Source organism: Marmota flaviventris, chromosome 12, assembly GCF_047511675.1.
Source record: "Marmota flaviventris isolate mMarFla1 chromosome 12, mMarFla1.hap1, whole genome shotgun sequence".
NCBI classification, from domain to species: Eukaryota; Metazoa; Chordata; class Mammalia; order Rodentia; family Sciuridae; genus Marmota; species Marmota flaviventris.
In genome coordinates, this window is record NC_092509.1 from 333451 (window position 1) to 355838 (window position 22388).

General features: G+C 32.2%; 1 protein-coding gene across 1 annotated transcript in view; it reads right to left on the reverse strand.

Moving 5' to 3' along the window:
- The window catches only part of LOC139707862 (kanadaptin-like), a 39537-nt gene that overhangs the window by 16402 nt on the left and 747 nt on the right, over window positions 1–22388 (reverse strand). Inside the window, 1 exon segment of the mRNA XM_071619776.1 lies at window positions 21890–21996. Within this exon segment, the coding sequence (XP_071475877.1) occupies window positions 21890–21996 (107 nt within the window).

The window sequence follows — 22388 nt, forward strand, 5'->3', positions numbered from 1 at the left end:
TTTTGTCACCAGGCACTGTGTTTTGCGTAGGGTTGATATTATAGTAAAAGTCTCCATATTTTTATTTTATTGAGCATAATAGGGTCAAGAGTTTTATTTTACCACATAGTGAGTGTATTATGTTCTTCATAAATACTAGTAGAAGGAAAACAATACATTGTAAGAACAAAATTGATAATTATATGAAATAATGATTGTTAATTCATTCTATTTAGTCATTTAACCTTGTATATACAGTATAAATTACCATGATATATTTATAAATAAACAAAGTTGTATTTGTCAATATAGGAAATTCTCATATCACACGAATGTAAAAATATAAAAATCAATTTATTATACTTGATTGTCATGTGTTGAATTCATCCAAATATTATGGCCACAGGCTATGCAAGGTTTTTATCGTCTTTTAAAATGTTGTTACAAAAAATTTTATTTACATATATGTATATTTCTCAGTAAATTTTTTGCTCATATTTCTTTTTAAGAGTCCATTGCCTCTTTGCCCTTGTTGAATATTTATGGTATTATCACTCAAAATCTACTAGTTATTTTCATGTCTCTATGTCATGGTAGACAAAAATCATTTTTTGGACACACTTTGAAAAACCCGGAAATGTTTGTATATGTTTTACATTTCTCTTATTCTACTGACAGTGAAGGTAGGTGGTAGATATTTCCTAAATACCCAATATTATCTTATGAAGGACAAAAGGGTGTTAAAGATTCTTTTCTACACTTTATTATATTACTCATCTTAATGATGTACTCCTCTTGGATACTGTGGTCTCTACAAGAATTTGGATAATATTCCCAAGGTAATTTTTTTTCTGTACATTTTTATTGAACTAATATATTTTTTGGATTTATGGTGACTTTGGACTTACTAATCTGCTACACTCCTGATGTACTTATTTTACCTTAATTTCATGTTATGTATGCAAAATATATTTATCCCAGTCTAATAGGTATTATTTTTTTAAATTTTTGTTTATTTCAGCCATGACTCCTAATCATATCCAAGAATATTCACCAGAAAAGGGCCTAAAACATATATTACATGAAGTGATAAGTGCAAAATATGAAAGTTGTGATCTTGACTATTTACCACAAAAGGAAATATGGAAAACTACAAGTGAGAGTGAACAACAGAAATCGTATAAAAAATCAGGCCTTGTTCATCACCAGAGAATTTATACTGGAGAGAAGCTCTACGAATATAAAGAATGTTGCAAAGTTTTTAGTAAAAAAAAAGGTCTTATTTACCACAGAGGAAAACACAATGGAGAGAAGCCCTACAAATGTAAAGAATGTGGAAATGCTTTTGGTCAAAAATCAAACCTTATTCGCCACAGCAGAACTCACACTGGAGAGAAGCCCTACAAATGTAAAGATTGTGGCAAAGCTTTTGGTCAAAAATCACTCCTTATTTACCACAGCAGAACTCACACTGGAGAGGAGCCCTCCAAATGTACAGAATGTGGCAAGACTTTCGGTCAGAAATCACACCTTACTTGCCACAGCAGAACTCACATGGGAGAGAAGCCTTACAAATGTAAAGAATGTGGCAAAGCTTTCAGTCTAGAATCACTCCTAATTTGCCGCAGGAGAACTCACATGGGAGAGAATCCCTACAAATGTAAAGATTGTGGCAAAGCTTTTGGTCAAAAATCAAGCCTTATTTGCCACATCAGAACTCACACTGGAGAGAAGCCCTACAAATGCAAAGATTTTGGCAAAGCTTTTGGTCAAAAATCAGACCTTATTTTCCACAGAAGAACTCACACTGGAGAGAAGCCCTGCAAATGTACACAATGTGGCAAAGCTTTTGGTCGAAAATCACACCTTATTTACCACATCAGAACTCACACTGGAGAGAAGCCCTACAAATGTAAAGATTGTGGCAAAGTTTTTGGTCAAAAATCAGACCTTATTTGCCACAGGAGAACTCACACTGGAGAGAAGCCCTACAAATGTACACAATGTGGCAAAGCTTTTTGTCGAAAATCATACCTTACTTGCCACATCAGAACTCACACTGGAGAAAAGCCTTTCAAATGTAAAGAATGTGGCAAAGCTTTTGGTCAAAAATCAAACCTTATTCGCCACAGCAGAACTCACACTGGATAGAAGCCCTACAAATGTAAAGAATGTGTCAAAGCTTTTGGTGAAAAATAAAACCTTATTTGCCACAGAAAAACTCACACTGGAGAGAAGCCCTACAAATGTACAGAATGTTGCAAAGATTTTGGTCACAAATCACACCTTATTTGCCCCAGCAGAACTCACACTGGAGAGAAGCTCTACAAATGTAAAGAATATGGCAAAGCTTTTGGTCAAAAATCACACCTTATTTACCACAGAAGAACTCTCATTGGAGAGAAGCCCTACAAATGTACAGAATGTGGCAAAGCTTTTGGTGACACATCAAACCTTATTCACCACAGCAGAAATCACAGTGGCGAGATGCCCTACAAATGTAAAGAATGTTGCAAAGCTTTTGGTCAAAAATAGACCTTCTTTACCACAGCAGAACTCTGGAGAGAAGCCCTACAAATATAAAGAATGTGGCAAAGCTTTTACTCAAAAATCAGGCTTTATTTGCCACAGACGAACTCACACTAAAGAGAAGCCTTACAAATGTAAAGAATGCGGCACAGCGTTCAGTCAAAAATCACAGCTTATTTGCCACAACAGAACTCACACTTGGGAGAAGCCTCACAAATGCAAAGTATGTGACAAAGTTTTTACTCAAATATTACACCTTATGTGCCACAGAAGAATTTACACTGGAGAGAAACCTTACAAATATAAGGAACGTGGCAAAGCTTTCAGCAATAAAACAGGCCTTATTCACCACAACAGAACTCACACTGGAGAATAGCCATACAAAAGTGAATAATGTGGAAAAGCATTTAATAAAAAATAAAACTTTATTCACTACAGCAGAAGATATCCTGGTGAATGTGAAATGTGAATAAAGTAATAATACTTTTAAAGAAAGACTATCTTGGGGCTGGGGTTGTGGTTCCGTGGTAGAGTGCTAGCCTTGCATGTTTGAGACCCTGGGTTCGATCCTCAGCACCACATAAAAATAAATAAGTGAAATAAAGGTATTGTGTCCAACTACAACTTAAAAGTAAACACTTAAAAAAAGAAAGACTACACCTTATTAACAACAGAATTTATACAGAAAAGAACCCCTACAAATTGAAACAATGCAGCAAAGTTTTTAATAAGAAATCAATTCTTTTCACCACTAGGCTACTTATTCTGGAAAGAACACATCTAAATGTAGAGAATGTAGAAACATTTTATATCATATATTACTAGACATCAGAGAAAACACACTGGAGAGAAGCTCTGCAAATGAGACCATTGTACCATTACTCTAAGAAAGGGACAGCATTTAATCCTCAACACAATAACCATGGCATAGAGAAAATTTTGTAATGTGAAAATTGACAATGTGACAATGCCTCTAAAATTTATTCAGCAATACTCAGCATCTGTGGATACATACTGGTTAGAGAAAATACAAATGGAAAAAAAATGTAGCTACATGTTCTTAAACACTGCTTATTTTTGGAGAATTCATTATGCCCAGAAACTCTAAAAAGTTAAATAATATTTCCAAAATGTACTTAAATTTTAAATCATAGAACATCTGAAAACTCATACTAGTAGTGAACATTGAACAGATTTTGTCCAAAATGTATGCCTTATATAACAATGAAACATTTATAATAAATGTTAGAGTATAGTAAAGTTATTATCTATATATTACACCTTGATGTATATGAGGATCAGTAAAATACAGAACTCATTTAAGTTTAGAAAACAAGTAGTTGTCTTTAAATATTGCTTAAATTTATTAAGCATTATCAAGTTATTTTGTGGAAATATCATATATGCATAGTGAAGAAACCTCATCTTTGAAAGAATATAATTGTTTTTCTAAATCAAAAATTACTATTTCACTTTTGAATACTGAGAAAAGAATTATATGAAATCTATTTTTGATGTTTAACACTCAAGTGTAATATTAAACTTTATTTGTGTGTGTGTGTGTATTTCAGTTTAAGTTTAGGTATTTTTATACACTGAGCCACATTCCTAAGCCCTCTCTCCACTTTTTCAAATTCTGAGACTGTCTTGCTAAGTTGCTTGAAACCACACTAAGTTGCTGAGGCTGAATTTAAATTTCTGAAATTACTCAGCTTCCCAATTTGCTTGGATTACAAGCATGGACCATCATACCAGGTTTACAGTGCATTTTTTAACCTATATTTAACTTATGTATGCAAAATGTCTTTAAAACTGAATATTTGTTTATGTGTTAACACTCATGTATTGCATCCTGTTGTTAAATGACAGACATCATAGTGTTCCACTTGACTAAATGTTCTATGTAACAGTAAAACATACTGTTGAGTGAATAATACTCTAGCATCTGTTAATACTTTTACACATTTTAATCAAACTTAATGTGGAATACAATTTGCATAAGTCAGATCATTATTTTTTTCTGTTTGTATTTATGTTGAAATTAAGAGTTATAAGAAGGATGTAGATATAGGAAAATAAGCCCCAGATTTTCATATCTTGATTTATAAATTTTAAAATTTTAACTTTTTAACATTTTAACATTTCCTAGTGATTTGAATAGACTGAATTTCCACAAACTTAAAGATAGCTCTTACATGAAAGAAGAGCTTTATCTTTCTTTTGTGCATAATGGCCTTCTAGACTTCATCCTCATTGGAGACATTTCATTTTTCATGGAATGAGGTCAATGATCAGTGTTTTCATGTACATTAGTAAATTCTGATGTCCTTGTTATTCTATAGGTTGTGTTATTTCAGGGCAGAAATTAGAGAAATGGATGTGGAGTCAAGGTTGAGTGAGGCCTTATACTTATGACAAAATAATCAATGAGCTATGTTTTATAGTCTCATTTTCTGAGGACCATGTAGTAAGAGGTAAACTGAGAAGGTTGTATGTAAAGATTAAGTTTCTTATCATAAAATGTTGGCTTTTCAGGTACAATGGGGTAAAAGCTTCTTATACACAGAATCCATACAAAAATCATATTGAATATCATTCACAATTTTATTAACATTACATATAATTCATGAAGAACTGAGTTTACAGCAACAAAAGCCTAAGAACAAGATCTGGGGACATTGTGCACTCTCCAATATAGACATATTTATACCAATTTAATTATACATGAAACTACTTTAAATGAGAAGTAAAATCAATTGGGTCAACACACAACAATATATAAATAAAAACTTGTAAAGACTTAAGCAAGAGAACAATAGTGGATGAAGTGTGGTTTCCAAATGCTAGGGCAATAATGGACATATAATCAGTTAAAGGTAATTGAAGAATGATAAGTTACCCACTTTGAGCTACAAGAACATTTGAATGAAAAAGAGTCACAAAGTAAGCAAAGATAATTCACTTCCATTTGTATGCTTTGTAATATTTTCTAAAAGTTTTCTGCATATTTTATTGCAGTAAAATTGGGGAAACAATCCAGAAAGTTAAAAAAGACAAGTATTCCTCCTCTGGTTTTAAAAAGCAAGAAAAGGAATAGAGAGAAATTTATTGAGCTAGAAAAATTTACTAGTTAGAGTTTAAAAAAAAAAAAGAACTGAGATTACCAGAGTCTAAGTATAATGTATTTCAGCTATCCCTGGCTGCACAGGGCATTTTTGCTTAACAAAGACTTTGTTCACGTATGTACGCTTAAAGAACATTGCTGTTTTCAGTCAGTCTTTTTCATTAATAACAATGATGTACCTTTCAACAGTTTCCAGCCACAAAAATACACAATTTCAGATATTTTCTGTTTCATCCTCTATATATTCTGCCACAATATTCACCAGGACAAGATAATATAAACCTTTTGGTAGTCAGATCAAGGCATTTACTTCTATTAATTTTAAGGCCAAACATATACTGCATAGAAAAGTATGATACATGGAACAACATAATTTTAGTTAGTAAAAATAATTTTTTTTCATGAAAAATATATCCCAACTCCTTTGTCTTGGGATTACATTAGAAAAATATGAGGTAATTATACTGGGTATTATGACCTTAGGCTATGAGCCTTAAAATACAAAAGAATATTAATGTTTATTTTTAAATATAGTTTTTATATTTAAAATATTCAAAATCCACAGCAATCAATGATACAAAAACATGAGAAAAACAACTACAGTTTGATGTCTCATCATGAAATTTCAATACCTGCTGTAGATTGCCTGTGGCTTCCACTTTTAATTTAAACAAATAGTAATTTTTCCATACAATTTGGGTGAAGTGGAGGACAAAATTTCCTGCATTGCTTTCCTGGGCAAGCCATCATACTTGAAACAACTGAATCCCAAATCAAAATATGTTTACTCTACAATCTAATTATATCAGTTCTTAACTCATCTAGCAAAAAACAAATCCACTTTCTTCTGGTTGAATATCTTGAGCTCAAAGATATGGAACCTGGGAGCTAAAAGAAGTATGGCATAAATAATGAGGTCTTTTTTTGCATAAGGCAAATTTTGCTTTTTTGTATTTGATTGTTCTGCCTGTGAAGATCTACATTTCTCTTCCTACAATGGTATTATGATTGATGGTGACTTGTATGATTACAGGAGGCGTAAAATGCAGCTACATGTGTTTAAGTCCTTTCACTGGTAAGAAGAAAAAAAATACTATAATTTGTACTCTAATAGGAGACTCAAAATGGTGCTGGACAAACCTATTTTTTTAATCTGCCTCTTTATTCATGGTTTTCTAATGGTTTTGATCTAGTCAATTCAGACTATTTCTGATTAATGGGTGTCATCAAGATGTAAATTCCCTCTATAATCATTAGCAATGAGACAATTCTTCCCATTAAAAATAAAAACATTCTCAAATAGTCTTTGCTATATTCTGAAGTACCACTCTTGCTTTTGCTTTACTAAACAAAACAAATTCCACATATTTGAGTCACAAAGTAAATGGCAATACATTAACCTAAGCACCATGAGGAATATAAGAAATACAAGATATCACCTTTGAAATATAAAAACAAATAAGAATCAGAAATGCTAAGCCATTACCATCTAAACTACACCAGAGCTTTTAAAATGTAATCTTAGATGTTCTACTCACTCTCATAGTAAGATGCCTTAGACACAAAGATATTTAATCACTCACTAAAGTCACTTAGTGAATGTATAACAGTTTTTATTCTAAAGCTTTTACCAAATTTTTTGATAATACATTGCAAAGTCTCAACTGTCTTCTTTAGAAATAAGACACAGAGGTTATTTTAGTCTGTTTTATAATGTTATAGAAAAATACCAGAAGCAGGTCAATGTATAAAAAGAGATATAAATGCATAAAAATATTTTCTGAGAGGCTGGGGTTGTGGCTCAGTGGTAGAGTGCTCACCTGTCACATGAAAGAAGCTGGGTTCAATTCTCTGCACCACATAAAAATGAATAAATAAATAAAATAAAGGTATTTTGTCCAACTACAACTTATAAATAAATAAAAATATAGTTTTGAGTACATAGTTCTGAAGATTTAAGTGCACTGTATTAGAAACTTCTCAGCTCCTGTGACAGCTCCTTCACCTGCATTACACATGAGGTGGAATTATGGTGAGGGCTCATCTGAGAGGTAGAGAGAACATAATGAGACAGGAAGTCAGAGAAATTCAGAAAAAAGACTTGCTCTTTTATAACAACCGGCTTTAATAAGAACTATGTTGTGCCCCATGAAAGTTACATTAACCCTCTCCAAGAACATCTCCCCCAATGATCTAACCACAATTTACTAGATCTCACTTCTTAAACATTCCACTATTTTCCAACTCTCTCCCCTTGAAACTAAGTTCCAAACACATGAGCTTTTGGGGGACATACTCAAATTATAATGAAAGTAATATTAGAGAGACAATGGTAAAAATGAGACATAGAATGCCATTTCTTAGTAGTTATAAAGATTCTAGATACTACAATAAAATGCTTTACAGTATAGAAATTATTTTAGGTTGATTTTTTTTTATTTTAAAGAGAATAGGGAATTTAATTAAATTACTTTTTGAAGAATGAATGAATTTGAATGTGACAAGACTAATAGGCTAGTTATATTAAAATAAGGGAAAAGTCTGCAAAAACTCAATGAATATTTAGTAAACCATGCCTAAGTATAAAAACAGAATGCTGGGCTTTCTGATTATGCTATATCAAGCCAAAAGTTTACTGGCTAAAATCTGGTGGCCCTCAAAAGCAGAGCAAATATTCATATAAAAGATGCAGTGGACATCAGTCTCAAGAGTTTCCTACTTAAAATATCTGCTTCCAAATACTACATGATTCATAGTAATTCTCAGGAGTAATATATTTCTTTCAATTTCAATTTTTAGCTTTCTATATAGTTACCACACCATCTCATGGCCACATCAATATTTTCTTGAACTTCTTCATATATTAATCTATACACTATCTCAGATATGTTTGTTTCTAGATTGTCAGGGATCCCTTCTAGTGAATTCTGAGATGTGTGAGAGGTTGAACAAAGATAGAAATATGCTTATGAAATATAAGCCATGTTGTAGGTGGGAAGTAAAAGGAGAAAAGAAGCAAAAGTCCTCATCTAAACTTGAATGTGCTGATACTACACAAGGTTATTCCAATGATGTCTGGTTTGAGGTAGGGAAGCAACTTTTCTTATACATTATGACACAAAGTTCATCAAATATGGTTGTTACAGACTTTTAGAGAACACCTAAATTTTTCTTAGTAATTTCTACATTGAAAAATGACTGTTCCCTTTAAACAAAACTATCCATTGCAATAAATATGAAATAGTTCTTTAATATTGCAAAACAGAAAATTGATAACATTATTCACTGAATGCTAATATTTTCCAATAACACCTCACACCACAATTTATGTACCTTATATAGATTAACACCTCTAGGGGTTCTTAACACAATGGATAGATAATTAAAGAGTGAAATGAGACTCAGAAACAACAAATTATAGTAAAAATTATTATTACCTTATTTCAAATACTAGTGCACCCTTTTGCTTTTGTTTTCCCAAAAGTTAATTTTTTTAACCTTTGGTATGATATTTCACTTTATTTAAATAACATAATAAATAGTACTGTTTTTTCATATGTACTCTCTGATGCATCTCAAATATATTTGCATACCCCGAGACCTTAGCAGATTTCTATACACATTATTCACTAGAGAAGCAGTAGTTACTTCTGAAATCTATATTGCTCTTTTCAAATGAGGTCTTGCAGTTTTTTTTTTTAAAAAATATCTGAAATAATTATCATGAACTTATTTCAAATTAGCATATAGTAAGTGCCTGACAAATATTTGTGAAAAAGAATGAAGAAATAATAAGAGCATTTATATAATCTGTACAATATGGTATGTGGTATTTCATGATTTTAGCTACAACTTATTGAATATTATAACAATCTTACTATGTAAGTAAGATGCGGGTATAATGAACCAATAATAAATTTAAAAATCGTGCTGCATTGTTAGTAATTCACCAAACAATTTTTTTCAAAAACAGACACTCTGATGTGTTTTTTGTCAACTATTATATTATGAATGAATGAAGCTCAGTAAATGAATAATTCGAACTATGTACTTGCTTAGCGTGCCTGTCATTCATTGTTTAAAAAAAAAAAAAAAAAAAAAAAACCTTTAGCTATATAAAATTTTAATACTGTATATACCATTGTAATATAATGGAATTTTGATAAAATGTACATTAATAATGCTGAAGTCTTTCATTGAGTCTTATATCAGTTTATGAAATAAACTTACTATGTGTGATTTCCTCAATTCTAAGTGTCTTATGTTTTAAGAAACTGTATGGACAATGCAAATTAAAGTTAACATACTAATATCAAGAGCAGAAGCACCACAGGAAAGATGAAAACAAAGAATTGGGAGATTCCACCATTGTAGATGTAATTTTCTCAACATCTTTTCAATGTACCTAACCCACTATTGATACCAAAATTAATGAGCAAACTCTTCTCATGCTGATTGTGCATGATGCTATTATATAAAATGAAAACAAGCAAATGTGTCAGAGATGCATTTTACAACATTAGTTGAAAATACAATTGATTGATCAGTATCTCACTGTGTTTTACCCCAGCAGAAACCTTCTCAGTGTGCAAGATAAATGGGTAAAAGTTAAAAAAAATCAAGTAAAATTTATGTTAAAGAATCACAACTATTTTTTTCTTGAGGAAAATGTTAATGTCTTTTTGAAACAACATGTCAATAAACTGTGCCCTATCACTTAAAGGAAAGCAATAATTCTGATAAATTTCTTCATTTTATTCTTTGAATATGCCAAGTATTCTTTAGCAAACTTCCACATATATTGTTTAATTTCACAGGTGTAAATTATATCTGGTTTTCTAGAAATTGCTACTTATTTAATATAAATTTGTTGAGAAATTCTTTCTGAATGTGCTGATAGTGAAATATAGTGAGGAATGGAAGTCATTTAAAGCTCTATAAATTGAAATCACAGAATGGTGGGAGGAAACTGTATATAATCATGAGAAACATATTGAGTACTATGAATTTGTTTCAGATATTTATTTCCCTTAGTATCCACTTTTCACATAAGCAAGTGCTTTTAAATGAAGCTGACTATTAAATATCATAGAAAAGGCCATCAGAGAAATCAGAAGAAGAAATTTAAAAGAGAAACAATCAAATCATAAACATCTGGTTGAAACAAGAACTGGCCAAATGTTGGATCTTAGCTTTTGACTTTACTAAATTTTCTCCTATCTTTTTTTTTTTTTTTTTTGATTATGACTAAGAGGAAGGTATTTCGATTAAAACACTTACCGGAAAAATTTATAGCAATTTGTTTTTTCTAAAACACGGATGAAATTGACTTGCTAACTCAGGATAGAATCTAATGAGTAAATCTTGTTATGGTAAGAAAAAAAAAAGTATAACTACTCAACATGAATATTTGCCTTTTCAAAAAAAATATTAGTGTCAAAACCAATTTAGTAAGATAGTATTGAGTATTTTATACCAAAGAAAATGCAAAAATATTTAAAATAATTTTGATTATTAGATGCATGTAAAAAAAAGTAGTGTCCAGGCCTGATGTGGTGGTACATACCTGTAATCCTAAATATCATAGAGGCTGAGGCAGAAGGATCACAACTTCAAGACCAGCCTTGGTAACTAAGTGAGACCAGGTCTCAAAATAAAATATCAAATAATTTTGTATATATATATATGAGTGATAAAGCACCCCGAGTTCAATCCCCAGTGCCATATAAAACAGTAGTTTCCAAAATTTACACCCAGATCAGCAGCCTACACTCTATCTGCAACTATGTAAAGTTTTAAAAGGAAACTAAATTTAGCCATATCTACTATGAGTTGTTTGATTATATTGATCATAATATTGAAATATAAATAGAAGACCCTACACAATGTTTTAGGTGTTCCCATTATTTTTTTATAATTGCAATGAGAGAGGGAGGAAAACCAATTTAACTTATGGGGCCACTTCTTTTTCTTCAGGCCTAATTAATCAAATATTAAAAGGATTTAGCATTTAACTGATTATCATTTACGGTATGTGTTCTGGGATTTCTTGCTTAATTTACATTGGACACTTTATTATTTCTGAGTATCAGCATCTGTACAGGCCACCACACCCACTCTATTTTTTAATAGTTACAAGTCCCTGTGTTCATGCTTCCTCAGTTATTCTCTTTAAAAAATAATTATGTGTTGCATTCTTTGTCTACAGAAAATTTATGAAGGTTAAAAACCCATAAGCATTTTCACAAATTTGACTTTAAGATACTTTTCATCACAAAACACACACCAAAATTAAGAATGATTTCTTTGTCGAATTTATTAGCCTTTCTGACATCCAATATCAGGACATGAATGCTGCTCATGGAGGGATGTTCTTACCATCAAGAACAATCAGTACTACTTTCTTCTTTCCCATTAAATTTTACAAAAAGTGCACATTTTACTGTGTTTCATATACAGAACTTGGCTTTCCATTATTTGTGTTTAGTATGTTTTTACTTTCTTTTTTTCATCATTTGTTTTTCCTGTATTTTCTAATATACATTTTTTTTATGGTGAGAAAAAATAGACCACTAGAATCTTCTAACATTTGCTACATTCAATCACTTGACTACTCACTAGCTAATATTTCTATTAAACCATCATTTTAAAGGTAGGACTGAGGTATGCTAAAAAACTATTTTCAAGGTCTACTGCAGAATAAGCATAACTTTCTTGAGCTCTGCAGTTAGAGCCACTGTTTCTGTCCACCAACTCTGCTCTCTTTTTAAAATTTTTTTCTTCTATATTGAGTAACTCTCTTTGAAATGAGGCATGGGAAATAGCTTTTTAGATTTTTATTATTTATGAAAATCTATTTTTATTTATCATTGATGGACGATCTGCTTCATTTTAGAATACCAGATTGAATACTATTTTTCCTTTAACTCTTGTGCTTATATTGTATTTATCATACATAATCCATCATTAAGGATAAATTCTTGGGTTTTATTCTTGCTTTCTTGAAGCTGACCATGGTTTTTCATTTCAGGATATTTTCTTTGTTTTAAGCATAGCTACTTGAGAAAATCTGGAGATATATTTAGCATATTTAAAATTTATTTTCTTGATTATTGTATTCAATCAAAATGGAATATTTCCAGACCTAATTTTCTTTTCAGTATATACATGTAGGAAAATGGATAAAATATGGAAAATAATATATCTGTTTTTCAGACCAAAAACAGGCATAGCAGGTGAGTGAAACCATAAGCAATAAGTGCAGACTGGTTAGGCAAACTATAACTTTATTTTAAAAAATGAATCTTAATAAGCACAGTTTGATAAAATGCTGTTAAAACTTATGGGTAAAGGGAAGTAAAAATAATCAAAGTATACCACTGTAAGAAATAATTGAGGTCTGGCACCTGAGAACAGACTGTGGGGGGAACTTCATGTTATAATAGGAAAGAATTCCTCACTTTCCCTTCACCCTCTCACCCACGTAACCTCACCAGAAACCACCAAGATGCCCAGAATAAAATGTTTCAAGTTCAATAGTCACAATCGTTCCAAATACAAAAAGCAGTTACAATTCAACTGAACAAAGAAGCTAATGTGCAAAGTTAAGGGGATCTGAGACATCATATAAAAAGTTAGGTTAAGGATAATTCTGTTTGTTTTTTTTTTCTCTTTTTTGGTGTGTGTGTGTGTGTGTGTGTGTGTGTGTGTGTTTTGTTTTGTTCCAAGGGTGTGGCTATTCCTTGGTCACCTGAACTCAGAAAAGAAACTGTTATTTTGATGAAGTGTTAGTGGGTGACCCACATTGAAATCAGACAAATATTAAAAATTTTTTTAAAAGCCTATTAATCTGCTTGAATCAAATGTATGAAATATGACATGTCAAGAGCTTTGTAATGTTTTGAACAACTAATAATAAAAAAAATAAAAATAAATAAATAAATAAAAAGCCTAATTACAAAAAAAAATGTTGCTACTTTCTCCCTCTACATTTTACTTTTTAAAGTATCTTTTTTTAAAAAAAATATTCATTTTAGTTTTAGGTGGACACAATATCTTTATTTTTTTCACATGGTGCTGAGAATCAAACCCTGTGTGTCATGCATACTAGGCAAGCACGCTACTACTTGAGCCATATCCCCAGCCCTAAAGTATCTTTTTTTAAGTTATGATTTTTATTTTTTGTCCTGAAAAGTAGACAGTAAAACAGCTTCTGGAAAAATTTACAACCAACTGAATGAGGGTCTGGGAAGCTGAGAGGCTGAAGCAGGGCTGGGGGGGAGCAGACTGGAAGTCTGACTAAGGAGCAGGCTTCCCTTAGTCACTGGAGGCCAATTATAACTAAAAAGAGACAAAAATCAATAAGTGTTTGTAAACCAGGAAATGACACAGATTATCAAGTTAGTGTCAGTTATAAAAATTTATATAATCATGAAATTAGAGAAACCATGAACAGGATTAGAAAAATAATAGATGTAAATTATATTTTTAGAAGTTTATTTGTGATACATAAAAATAAAGATTTTAAATGGAAGGCAGAGAAATATGCAAGTCATATAGTACTTCACAAACCTTACTTCAGTTACAAAAGTATAATCAATTGATAACTTCTACTTATTTTACTCTCTATCTTCCTTGGCATTTCACCTGAGGTCACATTTGTAGATAGTGACCAATAACTAAGCAAATAACTAACCAAGAAGATAGTCACTGAAGTTACACTCTTTCTCAGAAAACCCCAATCAATTTCAGAGCAAAGGTGTGATACAACACCTATTCATTTCTTTCTTTGGGAAAAGGTCCCTTTTGTGAATCAGATAGAAGAGGAAATTGGCCAACCTCTATCAAAATATTACTAGAAATAAATATGAGTTATCTTCATTTAGAAGTGAAGTGAAATAAAATAACACCATTGTACAGTATCTTTCAGGATTACCCTTGAAAAATAAAAAATGAAAAAAAAAACTCTTTCTAAAGAGCATAATACTTGGCAGCACACTTCATCCTTAATTTCATGTGGAAAAATAAGTTACCTCAGGTAAGAAGGTACATAAGAAGGTACATAAAATAATAAGAAGAAATCAAGACTTGGTCAAGGATTTAGAAGGAACTTTGAAGACTATAAAATTTGGGGGGTACAGTAATAAGGACGGATCTCTGAGAGAGACAATGAAGTGTAAATATAATGGGATTTCATGCTATCACATACCAAAGCACATACATCATGGACATTGTACAAGACAACCTAGTCGACAACTGGACTTGGCTAGTTGTTTTTATCCAGCCTCTGATGCCGCACAGGATGAATGAGGAATGAGTAAAATAGTGGTTTCCAGTCACCATATTTTATCTATCAAATGCTTCTTCCAAATATCTAGCCAGCTAGGAGGAGAGATCTATCTCTAGGTTCCTGTTAAAGCATCATTCTTTTCTTCATTTTCTCATAATAAATTAACAAGTGGATGTCTTTTAACCCAGAAATAATTTTAACCAGAAAAACCCAAACATTTTTTTTTTAATTTTGTTTTTACAGACAATAAATGCTAAGCAAGTACCACTAATAAAGTGTCAATACATCATGCCTAAAATCGAATCAGGTCACACTTAACAAAAATAAAGATATTACTATTGGTCTATGACCATGGTATCCACTGTATTATCATCTAAAAAATAGAAACAAAAAGCTGCTGGCCTGGTAGAATTCTGGAACAGGTGATGGTGTTGCTAACACTTCTTAAATTTCACATCATTATATCAGGTTGTGCTACCAAGAGACACAATATATAGATCCAGGAACCAGAGTGTCAAAGTTTAAGAGTCTTAACTCACCATCACTCCTATTAATGCACTTGGCAATCATATTTTCTTACATCATGCGTCTGCATCCTCCACTTTTAGAAATCCTAATTATTTAAGAGGACCCTTTACCAACAGGATGTTTAACAAAATTCCAACTAAAATTTAAACTGCACCTGAGGACTCTAAATTCTATGTACTAAGAAAACAGAAAGCAAGAGGAGAAATTACAATCCTAGGTAGGTCAATTCACTCTCCTCACCAGAAGGACATTGATTCCATGTTGCAATGCTAAGCAAGTACCACTAATAAAGTGCCAATACATCATGCCTAAAATTGAATCAGACCACACTTAACAAAAATAAAAATATTACTATTGGTCTGTGACCATGGTATCCACTGTATCCAAATATAAAAATCTATTGTATATTTGAAGATAAAAATCAGATGATTCAATTTGAAAACAGATGATCCAATTCTCTATTTTTTAGTATTCACTTTCCATACATGAATTGTAAAAGGATCAGTGCAGTAGTTGTGTCTTGAGAAAATTATAGTGAGGAGCCTCAAATGATTTGGGGATGAGTATAGAGACCAAAAGAAGTATGTTTAGTGGGTCTAAATTGAACAGAGGAAGAGACAAAAGATGACTATTAATTTGACATTCAGTCTACACAGCTGTCAAAACTGTAATTAATTGCACTGTTTTCCATTCTTATAAGTTTTCTTCAGGAATAGAGTCTCACCAGTACCATAAACTAAGTACAGAACTTAGACTGAAAAGTGAGTTTTTGTGGTGTTACTTCAGGGAACTATGCTTTATGGCACCATTAGGACTGAAGGATTCATTTCCCAGACAATTGCTGAAAGTGGTCTTTTCAAAATATTTTCATTAGTAGAAGATAGTTTTTCTGGCTATTACCATTTAAGGTTTCCTAAACTCAAGACCGTTTGAGACTCATGTAAATCACACTCCATGTCTCAAGTATGAAAATCCAAGAGTGCAAGACAGATCCATAATTTCACTTTGAGTAAGCAGAAGCCTCCTTTGAGATTAGACTGCAACCCCAGAGTCTGTGTACGCAAATGTGCTTCCTTCCCTTTATTTCCATTGTGCTGATCTGAAGCACACTAACTTATGGACTTCCAAGGTGCCTAGTCATGGTCTTAATCCACCTCCTGGAAAGCCCTAATTAGAACTCAAATGCATCCTTCATCTACTTCCAGACTTTCTGTTTTCCAGAAGGTGTTTAATTGATAGATAAAATATGGTGACTGGAAACCACTATTTTACTCAGTCCTCATTCATCTTGTGCAGCATCAGAGGCTGGATAAAAACACACACCCTGGTTTTCCTGTGGACTTGATGCACAACATTTCCAGAAGTTCTTTAAAGTCTTTTTGTCACTGAAGATTACCTCCTCTTTTCATTGTGGAGGTTTGTCTCATTTTATGCTTCTCTTTTACTGTTACTTTAATTCATTGTCAGTAAAATAGACTTGTATATTTGAAGATCCAGATCTCTATGTAAAATAGTTAGTTTATGGGCTTATAATACACAATCAAAAATTTTCAATACATTTAAATATAAATTTAGATCCATGATTAAAATTGGAGGAAATAAAATAGGCTTTATTAGGATGTAATTCTGCACTACAAAATTATCTTTTTTTCACAAAGGATAAGAATTTTGGAAGATAACATAACACTAAAAAAAAAGAATCACTATTTTTTATATATAGTTGTGCTTGAAAGAGAATAAAAATTTCACCATAAATTGATGATATAATATAAAACAAAAAGCTTTATAACCAAGTTCTGTTTATTTTTGACAAAACATATTTGAAGCAAAAATACCAAATCCATGAATCTCCTCAAAACACTATACAGTGAATAGCATTTATACACAAAACATATATTTTTATGATATTATGTAAATTTTCTAGACATAGATGTAGAGGTTAAATACACTAATATTATTTCTCAAGGCACATTTATTTTGAAGCACAGTTCCATAAATCTGCAAATAAAATTAAATTTTACTTATTATACACAGATCAGTACCGCAAAAATGACCAAATACCTGGATATATTTCCTTTGACAGATTTCTCTTTCCTAAACAATAAGGTCAGCTTTAATATAATATATCTCCTACCTTTTCAGTGACACAGAATTTTTAAATTTTAATCAAACTTCTCCAATAGGCTCAAAATTCACCATATAACTATGGTACTAATACAATTAGTTATGGATGATGTTACAAGAAAAATTCTTAGTTCTTTTAAGAGAGTTTTTTGAAATGAAACACTATATCAACACATGATCCTTCAAACAAATTACGATAATGCATGCACAGCAATAAATTTGGAATAAAGAAGGTATAGACATTTATTCGCTACAGGACTTTGAAAACACATGCTTTGGACCTAAAAGACAGTTATTTTGCTTTGTAATTGCAGCACATTTTATAGCTTTGTGAGGAGTTTTAGTTCTATATTTTTGTTTTGTGATCTCACGTGCTTCATGTATTTAGATGTATTAATGTAATATATGCTTATATGAGTTATATGCCTCTTTCTATTTATAGAATTTAAAAAAAAAAAAAAAAAAAAACTCTTGGTAATCATACAGTTTCTAAATTAGAGAGCAATTACCATGCAAGCTAGAAAATGCACAGTGGCTTAAAGAACTCCTCATTCCAGAGTCTAGCCTTAGAGTTTTCTCATAGTTGAAGATCAATAAATTTATATGGATCATAAAGTTAAGATCTGTTTAAACTTAAAGTAAAGAAATAGGAAGCCAGACAGGTGCTTATTCACAGATGTCAAGCTGTCATTACTGGGAAACCCAAGGAGTCCTAAAGTGCAGTCTGTCTCTCTGATTGATGTAGTTATGTAAAATTCAAGTCCTGCTTTACTTCCCCAAAACTTTGGCTTTCCTTTGTCATTTTGTTCTTTGTGTTTCAGTGACCAGAGAAAGAGATATGTTTACACTTATTTGTTCATGCTAAAGACAAAAAACAAACAAACAAACAAGCAAAAAAAGAACTTACAAACAACCGAGTTTGTAAAAAAATCAGAAATTTAAGTACAGTGATCAGGGTAGAATGGGATTCTACTGACCTAAATGTTCCTTTAAGAAAAATTAGATTCAGACATTTTCATTGTGACAGAAATGGCAAAGGGTATATATGTATGTATATAGTCACATATATATACACACATGAAACTAATACATAAAGAATGAATGAACACAAATATTCCTCCTCTAAACTTGGAAATTATATTCCTGTTTATTTTTAATCGGGAATGGGAAATTACTAGTACATTCATTTGATTTTCAAAAATATTTAGTGTGCTTCCAAACCCTTTTATCATGATTCTCTCATTTGTCATTTCCTAACTGAAAGAGTACAGGATCAGGAAATTTTTAATCTTTTGAGTTAAATTGGATCCAAAGACTTTATGAGAAATATAATTAGTTTATGGCATTGTTATATTGCCCTCTATGAAATGAAGTTTTGAACATAGAATATCATTTCATTCTTAAAATTTAAAAAAATATATAATTACTCAAATTATAGAATTCACATCAATAGTAGTTCTATTTTATTTTTTTAATATTACAGAAGCAAGTTTATAAAAAATGATAAATTACAGATGGAGATATGGCTCAGTGGTGGAGCACTTGCCTAGCATATGTGAGGTCCTTGGTTTTATCCTCAGCACCACATGAAAATAAAATAAAATAAAAATTTATAAAATATCAAGTTAAAACTCATGTCTTCTTTTATAATATGTATACAAATAAGTAATTTTTAAAATCTGTAGATGACATTCCATACGTAAGTTGTATCAGTAGAACTCATTAAACTTAGAACAAATGGAAAACTAAAATTAATCATTATTACCTATTAAAAATGACTCATTTTAGGAGGATATAAAATTAAAGAAGCAAACATTGTTAGAAGAAAATATCCTCAATGTGCCATACAGAACACAGTCCTCTGGATTGAGTAAAATTATTGGAGCTGAAGTCTCTCTCCTGCATCTACAAGAAACCTCACTAGTATGCTAAAATTTCCTCATTCCACAGCCTTTCCATGACCCAACTGCACACTACTTCTGAATCTAAGAATGCAGAGGCACTTATCCAGATGGATGAGGCAAAGGATGATGTTTTGCAGGTAATAGCCTAAAGAGTTGCACGTTTTAAGGAAAGACATCTTTAAGTTCTGTCTCTGCAGGCCTATAATATTATTGTCTAGAGAAATATGACAAAAATCTCCCTGGAAAACACAGAACTGTGGCTTTCCCAGTGTAACACGTAAGCTGTCTCTTAATTTTACTTCTTCTTTTGTGGATAACAGCAATCCTGGGAGAGCTGGTCTCCAAATTTTTTTCTGGACATATTTGGAAAGGCATCTCAATTGGAATCATGTCCAAACAAAATTGCTATTACTCTGATCATAATATCAAATTAGTCCAGTCAAATTAAACAATTTACAATGCCTCCAATTTGGGGTGAGGGATTTCTGGCATCTCCCATGGTTACACCATGGCTCTGAGGGTCCTCTCTCTATCATGTGTGATAGGCTCCTCTTCCCTAGCTTTTTCTCACATGAAGCACCTGGTTTCTGGGTAGTGTTGTTTCTGCATGCCACCATTTCTAAAATGGATTTTTTTTGTGATTCAGGCTCTGTGTAAAATATTAAAATTAATAATTAATCAATGATTAATAATTAATTAATTAAAGTTAATAATTAATTAAATAAATTAATCTGAAATTTCAAAAGAAGAAGAAGAAGATGAAGAAGAAGAAGAAGAAGAAGAAGAAGAAGAAGAAGAAGAAGAAGAAGAACTACAACAACAACAACAACAACAGAAGGCTACATGCTGAGGAGATCACAGGAAGATTGAACATGGAGCTGTGTCAGAGCCCATGCTGAAAGGCAACCCTAAGGAACCTGTGATGAGCCATCATATTCACTAACGGAGGTAGAAGGGAGGCCTGCCCTTTCTCTGAGACAAACCATGTAATATTAGCTTAGTCTTGTCTGTACTATATATAAAGTTATATAAAGCATACAAAATAAAATGGAGACTTGTGATTTAGAATCAAAAGAAAGTACAATCATTTCAAGCAGGTCACTGAAATTCCAGTGTTGGAGTCAGAAGATACTGCTTTATCACAACCATTGTCAATGTGTGAAGAGTATTAAGTATCATAAAAATGAAAAAAAATGTATTTTGAGAGAGATTTGGAAACTTGAATTAAATGATAATAAAATCAATTAAAACCTGTAAGGCCTACAGGTAATTTTCCACATGGTTGAATTTGGAGTAGTTTGAAAGCTGCAGAAAAAAATTTATAAGAAATGCCAAATCTTGAGACCTTCAATGCCATGTGCAAAAGAAAAATAAAATAGGAGAAGGGCATAAATAGTTGAACAAGCATATGTGTGATAAGGCAAGGCTCATTTGTGGAGGAGGAAGCCCTGGGCTTCATGTGCCTTGGAAAAGTTTATCCTATATGCCAGCCCCCATCCTGGCCCAGCCACTCCTCTGCCTTTGCTGGATTGGATTATTCCCTATTTCCTTGTGTGGCATTGTCCATTGATCACCAAGTTACTACCTGGAATTCTCTCCTCTATGTACACTTATTCCCTGGGAGTATTGTGGGGTGAGTTGTGGCAGAGGGGTTGGCTTGTGTCCCCTCAGCTTTGTGGAGTCTTCTTTTGTTTGGAGCCACAGAGATCTCTTTGGAGAACTACAGAAGTACAGACACACACCCTGGTTTTCCTGTGGACTTGATGCACAACATTGAGCAGGTGAATCCAATCATTTTGTCTAAGTTTCCCTGATTTTTAACATAAAAGTGATTGCATCTCTAATTGTGAGCAGTAGAGTCAATCACCCTGATACCTGGACTTTAGCTCCAGTCAGAGAAAAAAAATCTCTGCTGAGTACTCTCAAGCATTGGATTTATTAAGCTTGCAGGGAGGTTCCTAGATGTTATGACTAGTATAATATAAATTTTAATGGACCAAGGTCCTGAGTACATATCATACATATGTATTCTGGCTTTTATATATTTATGGAGGCTTGAATAGTTTCTTTTTCCTTTGGTACTTGGGATTGAACTCAGGGGCACATAACCATTGAGTCTTATCCCCAGTCCTACTTTGTATTTTTATTTATAGACAGTGTCTCACTGAGTTGCTTAGCACCTCAGTTTTGCTGAGGTTGGCTTTGAACTCACAATCTTTCTGCCTTAGGCTCCTAATCTGCAGGGATGGCAGACATGTGCCACCTCACTTAGCTTGAATACATCTTTAATTTCTCTCCTTAGATCTTTAATTTCTCTCCTATTTATTTATCTTTAAGATGGGGATAATGCCACTTGCTTCCCAAGACTATAGTGAGAATTAAATGAAGTCATAGATAGTTAGCACTTAGTGCCTAGTGAGTGTTCCATAAGCCAGGGGGATGACAGTCCTTTGTATTTTTGCTTTGTGGGCACCCAGCTTTAGGTCTTTGGACAAAGCCTTGAAAAACTTAGCAAAACCCTGTTTAAAAAAATACAAAAATAGGACTTATGATGGGGATATTGCTCAATGGTGAAGCTTGCTGAATTTCAGTCACTGGTACCAAAAATGTCATTTAATTTAGGACATTGTAATTATTTTCTTAGTATGTTCAATTGTGACCTATACATATATGGGCATAACATCATTGACCAGTCTCATTTCTCAGTGCCTGAATCATCTCTATTATCCTCTCTTCCATCAGTCTAAACTCAACTATTCTTTCTCCAATTTTTTTTGAGATCCACTTCTTTTTTCAACTCCATTTTTCTTTTACCTTTCACATGTGAGAGAGAAGACTTGACAATTGACTTTCTGCATCTGATTTATTTCATTTAATTTTATATTCTCCAGATTCATTCATTTCCCACAAA